An 11688-nucleotide genomic window follows, 5' to 3' on the forward strand; every position below is an offset into this window, starting at 1 on the left:
GTTTAATTTCATCTTTCAAGGAGGATGAAGTCATGACAGTAAACAAGTGAAATAATAACATACCAAAACTATTGTGTCAGCAAATTGCATCAATTCTGTTTAATCATGAGCTGGCCAGGGATCCCCCTTGGATATTTCATGGACGGCTGTTATGGATTATTTTATCTGCGCTTTATTTTTGGGTGTAGCAGTTGGACTACGGACAGAGACTCTTGTTGCATGTTCCCTCCAATCATTGCTCTCTCTCTTCTCCATTTGAAAAACACAAAAAACACAGGGTATATTTTGTGTTTTTTGGAACACAAAAAAAGAGAAAAGTTATAAGGGAGATACTCAGTGCAAGATTGTGCCAAGATAGTGACATGAATGTAGATGTAAGATGCAGTTTAATATAGTTTGTTTTTCATAAATATTTAACCGTTACTTGTCCTTGGAACAGGCTGATAAAGAATATTAAAATGCAAGAAAGATGTTGAATAGAACTGGAGTTAAGGGCAAAACCATGCAGTTTTTTGCATGCAGTGCAAAAGTGTTATTTTTGCTTATTATAACAATGATGTATTTGAATATTTCTACATACCGGGGTCCCTACAGTCTTGGAATTTATCAGTTGGGAGTGACTGGAAAGCTGAGACTCTGATGTGTGATGATGTTAGTTCTCATAGTTGCCATTTTATTATAGTGAGAGCATTTTTTTTAAACTTGACCTCCCTGTATAAAATGACCTGTTGTGACCTCTTGGATAATCACAGCCTTGAGATCAAAGCCATTCAGAAAAAGTATGGCTTTCCTAAGTATATTGACAATAATTCGGATTTATGGGAGAATTTTCAGAATAGAAATGCTTGCTATCCAGTTGCTGAAAAATGTCATTCTTACAGAAATCTCCAAACATCAATAGTTTACAATTCCAAATCACAGCAGGATTTTGTCTATGGCGTTCCTCATGACTTATGACTAGTAAAACTTGACACATTAACATTAATTAAGGTTGACCTACTATCTACCCCCTAAAGATTCCCTGTTCCCTCTGAAAAAGACAAATAAAATCCCCTGAGGAAGTGGAAATGAAAGGAAATGGGATGATAAAGCCTGTGTTTAACACTGGAAAAGGAGCTGCAGGTGGATGGATACCTGTTTGTCAGAGGACTGGTCTTTTGTCTCCCAGGCTAAAGAAAATATGTCATGCTTCCCTTTGACCTCAGTTGAATAAAAAAAAAACGAAGGCAGTTTTTCTTCATACCATTGATGGTTAAGTTTTTCAACCAGCCTCCGTCAAGGCAAAGAAAACAAAAGAAATTTCACTCAGGGTGTAGTCACAAGTCTAGTGTATTAAATAAATATCATTCATACTGTCAGTCAACAATCTGCATTGTAATTAAACTGTCGCCAAAAGCAAGGGTGTGATTTTTATTCCAGCTTTGGTGGAGCTATCTGCTGGGAACTACTCAAACCACTGCGCTAAAAGATATTTAAGCCGTGCAATGCTTATATTGGATGGATAGACTGAATCCTAAGCCTTTGAGAAATTAATTTCATATAGGATTTATGAGGTATTTTTGCAGGAAAGCTCAAGATATGATATGGTTTTTAACCCTCTGGAGTCTCCAAAAGCTCCAAAGCATTCAGACTTCTTCATCACATCCAGACTAGAAAACAAAGCAACGTGGAGCCCGACTGTAAATTTACCTCTAAAGTTCTGGCTGTAAACTCCATGAGGCCAGTTTCATTTTGATGATGATATACCAAGTAAAACTGGAAACAAGTTCAAATATATTTTGTATAAAATGATAGAACTGGATGTAGCCCTCTTATATGTTATATTTGCAACCTTTGTTTACATTTGCAACATGTAAAAAAATGATTGAGCATGATAGTGTTTTGAAAGTAAAAAAAAAGATTCAAAATCACATTTTATGTTGAACTAAAGGAAAAAAAAGATACAAAATGACAAAAAAAAACCCCACAAAATAGCTAAAAAAGACACAACTAAAGACACAAAAAAGACACAAAATGACCAAAATTGTTACACTAAATACAAGACACAAATAAAATAGAGTCCCAGTAGAATAAAAACCAGAGTTGGATGACAGGTTCACACACAATCACAAGATCACATTTATGTTGGTTTTTCTTTGTTTCTTTTTGATTCAAAATGTTGATCCAGTAAGCCAGAATAAAAAACAATTATAATTAGGTCATATAGGTGAGGTTATGCTGGGGAAAAAAATACCAACATGGCATTTAACCCTACAAAGCCTGAACCATGAAATAATTGCCAGAAAATTCAATTTTTTTTAAAACCGAGTGCTTATTAACTTGCTGACGAATTTTAAAAAATAAATAAATTGCATATATGAATTCTAATTTGTGTCATATTTGATACATCAGGTCTTTTTGTGCAATTTGTTGCTCACAGTTTGTTTTTCTTGAACTAACAAAAACATCAAACAACAACATTTTTAACTTTTCCTTTTTCCTCAAACATGCAAAATACATATTTTTTCCATATAACACAACATCATACATCTGCTGATATGAAGTTTTTTAATGCAGCAATGACTGATCCATTCGTGGAACCTGCATATCATTTTTGCTACATCTGGTTTTTTTGTGCAATTTGTTGCTCAGTTTGTTTATCTTCAACACATGTATACATCAGGTTTTTGGTGATGTAGAGGTCTCAAAAATAACTGTATCTAATATGATACACTTGGCTTTATAGGGTTAAACATCATAAAGTGGTGTATAGGGTACAGGCAGGATGAAAGGATTCAAAAATGGACAAAATAGCCCAAAACGCCATAGAGTTAAGTTGAATGAATTGCTCCAGGTGCAGTACTCCACACTTACCGGTAGGTGGCAGCAACGTACCATTTCATCGTTTCCCATCAAAGAAGAACAGGATAGTGTTATCGAGTAACATCAGGTTAGCTGAGGATGTTTTGTTTGCTTCTTTTTCACTAAAATGTGATATTTTTAACGCAATGCTAGCTTAAATATCCATCCGGATATGGCTGAATTGCCGGAACAAGGACGTGGAAGGTCGGACTGCGACTAATGGTGAGCTTTGTAACCGTGTTTACAATGAGGTTAGCTGGCTAAGATAACGCTTGTCAAGGCATTGTGGTGAGCTAACGCTAGCTAGAATGGAGCTTGATGATAACAAAACGGTGTGACACACAGTTTGAAGATGTTAGTGTGTCTGTTTGGCTGCTTTAACAAAAGCTTTATGTCAAGGTGAACTGTAGCTCCTCCATTGAACAGTGAGCATGCTGAGGGAATGGTACGGAGTGGTAAACAAATGCTTCACAGTGGACCATTGACATGAATATCAACGTAAAGCTAACGTTAACATGTAGCTAAACACACGTTTTCAAATTTGCTTAAACAACACTAGCAGCTGTGTCACAGACTCAAGATGTAATCACTGTTTTCTACTCTTGAATCTCCATTCTGCAGTGGTGGAAGAAATATTCAGATCATTTACTTAAGTAAAAGTACAAATACCACACTGTAAAATTACTCCACTACAAGTAAAAATCCTGCATTCAAAACTTACTGAAGTAAAAGTACAAAAGAATCAGCATCAAAATGTACTTAGTTAGTACATTAGTTGGTTCATGCTGGCAGTGTGTTTCTTTGCTCTATCTTTTTAAATCAATTTATTTTATGATTGAATAGTTCAAGTATTATTTTTTTTTTTTTACTACAGATCATTATATACATTTTTCCTTCCATACTTTATGAAGAAAAATATTTTTTGTATTATTACATCAAGTTTACACACAGGGATCAAAAATGACCCATTCATCCAAATTTGATTTAAAATTAAATGACCTAATACTGCAATAATGATAATAATAATAATAATAATAATAATAATTTGTACTGTAGCTATACTGAATACTTGGACTAATAAATGATAAAATACATTTATTTTAAAGATGTATAATAGAAACGCTCAGCCAAAGTACATAAAGTATAGACAGTATACTGATTGTTTCACTTATTTATCACATACATTAAATGTTAATCTGCTATAAACAACCATGATGGTGTTTAGTAACACTATTCTACAGAAAGGTGTCATGTATATGGACTTTTCATCCTATATAACCCAAATTTCCAGCACCTGTTGGAACCTTGAAATATGAACTGAGTTCAAATGAGCTAGGTGGAGTTACCTCTTACTAACCGGTGGTCTCTCTTTTCCTTTCTCCAAAATCAGCCTTAGCCTCCCAGCTTGCCTTGTAACATTAGGAGCACAGGACACGATGCTGCTGAAGATGCCCCAGAAGCTGCTGAAGACTGCCCACTACATAGAGCTGGGCAGCTATCAGCACTGGCCAGTGTTAATACCTCAGAGGATAAGACTGTACACCTACGAACAAATCCCCCTCTTCCTCAAAGAGAACCCCTACATCACTGACGGCTACAGGGCCCACCTGCCCTCCAAACTCTGCCTAAGGAGGTGGGAGTCATGTTGAAAATATTTATTTAAATACCAGAGTTTAAGACATATTCACTATGATCAACACTAAACAGTGGAATATTTCTTTTTACCCTTATTTAAAAGTTGGATGAATTCCTGGCTTGTGATGTTAGTCAGAATCAGAATACTGTGTATTATATTACAACATATAACAACAATACATTTGGAAAAATAGAAATAATACATGTGTAAAAATTACATATATTTACCATAGTTTATAACAACAGAAAACTAAATATAAATGAATATAAATATACGAGTATGAGACGTAGATTAATAGAAAAAAATGAGAAATGTGTAAAAAGATATGTATACAAACTGTATACAAACCAGGGTTGGGCAGCCCTAATACAAACAGTCTAAATGATAATACTGATAGAAATCCATGACATCCATGCCTTGGTTAAAATGCAAGAATAATATAAATAAGAATTTTAATAGGAATTTACAGTATAAAAGCAGTATTAATGTAGACCAGAATTTTGCAGTATTGTTATACTGTTAAGATGTGATGTAGAATCTTAATACACTTATGCAAATGTCCTGCATAACATAGTGTATGAACATTGTTTTGTTGCATTTTAGTGCATATCAAGACTGGCCTTTTTGATGTATACAAACTTGTTTCTTACCTTTCTGTTGCAGTATTTTCATTCTGTCAAATGAGACTGTGAATATCTGGAGCCACCTTCTTGGTTTCCTGCTCTTCTTCTCTCTGGGGGTCAACGACGTCTCGTCAGTACTGCCAGCCTCCGGAGCCAACAGAGAGGACTACGTCATCTACGCTATAGGACTCTTCTGCTTCCAGGTAAAAAAAATATAATGATAGTGAGGAAAGCAGAGATTTTAATTTACATTAATTAACAGTATCCATACTCAATGTGCCTGATCTAAATGTGTATGTCTGTAGTTTTAGTACTTTAACAGTCGTTTCTGTTGACTTTTTAATTCATTTATTCATTCTACAGCTGTTTAAAAGTATTAATTGTGACCCTCGTCATTAGTTGAGCATTTGTTATTAATGGCGGCTTAACAAACTGATTCATGTGGGTTCACGTTTCCTGCCACAGGTGCAATCATTTCACCTCATCCCACCCAGGTGTGTAAGCTGTATGTAGATGTAACTGTTGTAAAGGTGCGGCTCAGTGTATTGTATTGTAAAGAGCTACAATAGGAATGGTAGTTTAGTTAAGAGGTCCATTGTTCAATGTAGAGACAATTGCTTCTGTGTTAGCTGTGTACGGTTTGTGTTATAGGTTGTGTAGCAGCTGATATCGGGATTGGTGACTTGTTAATGTAAAAAATGACAAGTATGTGTAATTCCCACTTCCCGTAAGTACAGGCTTGGAAAAAAATATTAGAACACCCTTGTTTTCTTCAATTTCTTGTTCATTTTAATGCCTGGTACAACTAAAGGTACATTTGTTGGACAAATATAATGATAACAAAAAAAATATCTCATAAGAGTTTAAGTTAAGAGCTGATATCTAGACATTTAACATGGTTTTCTTTTTAATTATTTTGTTTATTATAAAAAAATATGGAAAATGTCTAGATATCAGCTCTTAAATTAAACTCTTATGAGCGATTTTTGTTGTTATCATTATATTTGTCCAAACAAATGTACCTTTAGTTGTACCAGACAAGAAATTGAAGAAAAAGGGTGGTCTGATATTTTTTTCCATGACTGTATATAGTGTCGTATGTTACCTATACACCCTCCTTCTTTAAGCCCTTTCTTTGTCCATATAAGTGCATGTGAGTATCTTGATAGAAATGAGTTGATGTATTTAAGTCGCAGAAGGATTTTGTTGACTTACAATCAAAAAAGGTAATACAAAAAGAAGATTTACTTGATGAAACCAATAATTACAATCATAAAAAAGCTCTAAACATAAATCCATTTCTGCTGGAAGTTCTTTCAGTCTGTAATGAGACTGTGTGTTTTCATGGCAGGTGTGCATGTTGTGCTCGGTGGGCTATCACCTGTTCTCGTGCCACCGATCAGAGAAGACTTGCCGTCGCTGGCTGTCGCTGGACTACGCGGGCATCTCTGTTGGCATCCTGGGCTGTTACGTACCTGGGATCTTTTACGCTTTCTACTGTAACACTGTAAGTGTGCTTTAAATGGTGATTTGTTTTACAGTGGTGCAGATAAAATTTAGCTTTTTTTCCTCCTTTTTTTAAGAGAGGAATTAACAATGCTTGTGAACTTTCTGAACCTGTTTAGGCAATGAAATGTGTATACAGGTGCATCTCAATAAATTAGAATATTATAGAAAAGTGAATTTATGTCAGTAATTCAGTTCAAAAAGTAGAAATAACACATTATATAGATCCATTACACACAGAATGAAACATTGCATGTCTTCATTTATTTAAGTTCTTCTAATTATAATGATTATGGCTTACATTTAATGTCTCAAAAAATTTAAATATTACAATAGACCAATTTTAAAAAGTATGTTTAATATGGAAATGTTGGCCTCTGAAAAGTATGTCCATCCAATCAATACTTGGTTGGGGCTATTTGACTCTAAACTACTGGAAATGGACTTTTACATGATATTCTAATGTATTGAGATGCACCTGTACTTCTATTTCTGCACTTGTGTATTTTGATGTGCAATAAGTTTGTGTTTCCATTGGAGTGGGGATATATATATATATATATATATATATGTTGTATAATTTCTAAATGTATTCAAAGTGCCATTTTATTGAACCTTTTTATTAAGAAACTTTCTTTTTTATCAAGATATTATACCTATCTAATATATTACTCATCCGTCTTGCAGTTTTGGCGGCAGGTCTACCTGCTGACAGTGCTGTCCCTGATCCTGGCCGTCTTCTGTGCTCAAGTCCACCCTCGTTACCTCAGCAACGACTGGCGGCGGATACGGATGACGATCTTCTGCTGCGTGGCCGGCATCAGTGTGATTCCTGCGTGTCACTGGGTGTGGCTCAATGGGGGATATACCACTGATGTTGTAAAGGTCAGGAAACGGCAAGCAGAGTTTAAACTTATGCATGCTCACACTTAGATATTTAGGTGCACACTGTTTTGCAGCTTTATTAAAAAGAAGCTTTGCTGATGAATCTCAGCACTCTCTTTCCCTGACTGTATAATGTTCAGTCATACAAACTTTGTTTTTTGTTGTATGTGCAGCTTTTCCTGCCACGTGTGTTAGTGATGTACCTGATAGCTGGATCTGCCTTCCTGTTCTACGTCACCAAGATCCCTGAACGATATTTCCCCGGTGAGTTTTTGCCCTCCTCCTCTGTGTGTCTAAGAGTGGTCAGCTGTTTAAATCAAGTGATACATTCGGTCAGATAAACAAAAAATCAGTTTCTGTATGACCATAATGTAAGACACTTATTATTACACCGCTTTATTATTAGCTTGGCTGTGGCTCAAGATTTTAGACAAGTTTAAACCTGTGTTGTCTGGAACAAAACCATGACATGGTCTCGTAAAACTCACTGCTCCGTATTCACAAGCTGTGGTTTAAACTACACCTGTAGTTTGTCTTTGTTCTGTAAAAATAACACCACGAGAGGTCCGAGATTTACCTTAAAACTTCTGCACACATGGTCTTACAGATGTAAAAGTGAAAATATGAAAGTAGTGTCAAAATTATTTATTTTTTAAATCAAATCCAATCTACACTTTTATATAAATTATAAAGATTATTGATTCTGCAGTAAACTGTAAGAAGGCTTTTTTATTATCATGTTTTATACCAATAGAAAAGTATTTTGTGATAATCAGTATTATTACAGTAGTATCTGTTAAAATCTTTCAACTGGCCTGTAAAGATCAGATAGGTGAAACCAATTTCCTTAATTACCACTTAAAGAGTGAACACTGCAGGCCTAGATGGTCAATTTGGATTTTTTGCTCAGATCCAATTTGTTTTTTTGGCTGTTCACATTATTTTTTAAATGTGGCCTATATCAGACTCCAGTGTGAACTACCCCAAACTGAAGAGAAGAGAGGTCAGTACAAGTCACAGGTATAAGATAATAAAGTATGCAGCTTTTCAAGACCAAGTTGATCTCCCGTGTATTGCTTTCTGTTGTTAACAGTGAAGGGGGTTAAACCTGAAGGAAAACACATCTCCCCCGCGTTTTGGGACCACAGTCAGGGAGCTGGAGTGACATGACCGTTCAGACTGAGGTCGCATTGGAAAACATCGATTAGGACCACATATGAAAGTAGCCTGGACCCGATTTGAAAAAAAAAATGTATTTGTGCTGTTCAGACTGTCGTAAAAAAAAAATCTGATCTGAGTCACATATGAGCAAAAAAATCCGATTTGGGTCACATTTACCTGCAGTCTGAACGTAGCCTCAGGGTTGTAGGTTCACAGCAGGAAAATCACAGGTGTTACTAATAACATTAACAACCAAATCAATCAAATTTAAATCAAAATTACTTTATTTATCCCCGAGGGGAAATTCAGTTAGTCTGGTATCTCTGTTAGAATGAGACAGCCTGATGGCTGTAGGACAGAAGGATCTTTTGAATCTGTAACGGAGAGAGGAGCCGTCCACTGCTGTTTTTTTGGTCCATAAAGGTTTTGTGTAGCGGATGATCCGGTTATTTCAAGATGGCCTGGAACATGTTGACAGGTCATCTCTCCACCACCTCCTCCAGTGTGTCCAACCTGGCTCCAACCACAGAACCAGCTCTTTAGACCAGTCTGTCCAACCGCCTTCATCTCTGTGTGTGATGCTGCCTCCCCAGCAGACTGCAGCATAAAACAACACACTACCACCACAGACTGATAAAACATCTGCAGCATCTTACTACAGATGTCCAGAGATCTGAGCTTCCTTTTGTAGAGAGCGTCTGTGTTTAGGGACCAGTCCAACTTATTATCCAGGTATACACCTAGATACTTATAACTTGGCACCACCTCCATGTCCACCCCACAGGTATTCACTGGCTGAAGAGGGGCTTGAGTCTGCGGAAATCTCTGATCATTTCCTTAGTCTTTGAGGTGTTCAGTAGGAGATAGTTCTTGTGACTCCAGTCACTGAAGGCTTTTATCAGATCCCTATATTCAGATTCCTGTCCATTCCTGATACACGTTACAATAGCAGTGTCGTCCGAGTACTTCTGGATGTGGCAGGACTCAGAGTTGTTATGGCACCGTTGTTTTAAAGTGTCTCAATAAACCATTACAGTATTATAGTGAGCTGTATATATGAGGATATAATGATGTATGTAACTTATTCTGGATATTTAGATGTTACATCTCCTGCTGAAATGTGTTTCCATTCTCAAATATTGTGATGAAAGTATGAGAAAGAACAAAAGCAATACATACAGTATTTCAAGCCTTTTTCCCTTTCTCTTCCAGGCCAGCTGAACTACCTGGGAGCCAGCCACCAGGTGTGGCACATACTGGTGGTGGTGATGTTCTACTGGTGGCATCAGACAGCTGTTCACATCATGCACTTCAGGCACAGCCAGGCATGTCCAGGCCGGACCACCAGCAGCTAAGTTAAACTGATCAAATAATAATAATACGGAAAGGCAATCAGTTGCAGGCTAACATTGTTAGCAGACATCCGTTAAACTCATTATGTTAATATTCACGTGTTACTTCTGATTAGAAGTTGCTGCCTAAAGGTCTTTCAACCACTAATTAACAAAAAGACTCCTTTTACTGCTATTATCTGCTAAGGTGTAAGACTGAGAGTGTAAAGGTAGCTTTTAGCTTTCACTGAGCTGCTGCAGCTGTTAAAGGTCAGTGTCTTTTCAAAGTCTACTGTCTCCAACAGTAGATATCAGCTAAGTGGCTAAAAGCTACTGTAAATCTTAAACTGTCTCCACCACCATAACTATAAAGATCAATGCATGAAGATGGAGTTTAAATCCATTTGTAGAAACAGACTAAAGTTTGGTGTTTATAACTAGTAATCATGTTATCTCATGGTTGGTTTAGAATGTGATTTTTTTTTTGTACAAATGTATTGAAAAAAGAGTTATTTTGAGTTAAACATTTTAGCCAGTGTGAACAAAGCCTTTATTTGCATTTTTTTTAAATCTATTAGTCTAGTCTAATCTACAAGATTATATGAAATGTCTTGATGATAGAGAGCACAGAACAAAATCTGAACTGGAAGTTGAACATATGGACACTGTGAAGTGCCTGTTTCTGGTAGAAATTATGACCCAACGCCTCAAGCATTTAAAGCTTTCGAACGAATACAAACCCTGATTCCAAAAAAGATTACACACTGTGAAAAACATAATAAAAACAGAATGCAATGATTTGCAAATCCTTTGCGAACTACAGTGGCAAAAAAAAGTATGTGAACCCTTTGATTACTTGGGACTTAGATGCAGACCAGATCACATTTTATGACAAATTAATGCAGAAAACAAGGTAATTTCAAAGGGTTCACATATGTTTTCTTGCCACTGTACATTCGGTTGAATACAACACCAGACAACATATCTAATGCTCAAACTGCTTGGGAGCTTTTGTTTTTTTGTAAATATTTATAATTTCGAGGGCCACTTAACGATCAATCTGCAATATCTAGGAAAAAAATGTGGGAACCATTATTCATGCTACAGTGCATTGTTTTCTCAGCGCTGATTTTTTTCACCCCTTTTTTGTGTGTGTACTGTTTATTTATGAAACAAAAAAGGTGGCAGTTTTGAAAACAAAAGATATTTAATAACTCTCTACAGAGGCCAATGGCAGTTTGTTTGGGCTGAACTAGGCAGCATTTCACATTAACCTCAATCACAGAGCAACAGGGTTAATCAATCTTGTACAATCATTGCTATAATTGCTGTTTTCAGAGTATTGGATGTGATCTCTTTAGTAAACAGAGTGTGTTATCATGGCTAAAACCATCCAACCCACATCAGTCTCCCAATTTTGGGGTCTTATTTCAAGTTTTTACAAACTGCTCATTCAAGCTTCCACTTGCAGAAAAACAAGTGTAACACAATTATTTAAAGGAAATATTTACTTTGATTTGATGTGACCGAATACAATTCTGGACAGTAGATAAATACTGAACTGCCAAACCAATTATACTGTGTTTTAACAAAAAAATATTTTTGCCTACCTTCGCTGGTATGCTCATTGTTTTTGTTTTATGTGCTGTGAGATTTATGCGACAACTTCAATACAATGGAGGTGAATGTAATGTTGTTTCTGGAG

General features: G+C 36.1%; 1 protein-coding gene across 1 annotated transcript; it reads left to right on the forward strand.

Annotated features, from left to right (window-relative positions):
* Nucleotides 1–2890: 2890 nt before the first annotated feature.
* LOC131992767 (progestin and adipoQ receptor family member 3-like) lies at nt 2891–11445 on the forward strand. The gene is made up of 7 exons (XM_059358453.1): nt 2891–3063; nt 4232–4474; nt 5141–5303; nt 6452–6607; nt 7294–7491; nt 7665–7755; nt 9865–11445. The coding sequence occupies exons 2-7, from the start codon at nt 4278–4280 to the stop codon at nt 10005–10007; spliced, it is 948 nt and encodes a 315-aa protein (XP_059214436.1). The 5' UTR covers nt 2891–3063; nt 4232–4277; the 3' UTR covers nt 10008–11445.
* Nucleotides 11446–11688: the final 243 nt, after the last annotated feature.

Source organism: Centropristis striata, chromosome 19 (genome assembly GCF_030273125.1).
Source record: "Centropristis striata isolate RG_2023a ecotype Rhode Island chromosome 19, C.striata_1.0, whole genome shotgun sequence".
NCBI classification, from domain to species: Eukaryota; Metazoa; Chordata; class Actinopteri; order Perciformes; family Serranidae; genus Centropristis; species Centropristis striata.

Coding starts and splice junctions, on each gene's coding strand:
- LOC131992767 (XM_059358453.1), top strand. CDS start 4,278: ATGCTGCTGAAGATGCCCCAGAAGCTGCTGAAGACTGCCCACTACATA. Junction 5,304..6,451: donor TAGGACTCTTCTGCTTCCAG/GTAAAAAAAATA, acceptor TTTTCATGGCAG/GTGTGCATGTTGTGCTCGGT. Junction 7,756..9,864: donor CCCTGAACGATATTTCCCCG/GTGAGTTTTTGC, acceptor TTTCTCTTCCAG/GCCAGCTGAACTACCTGGGA.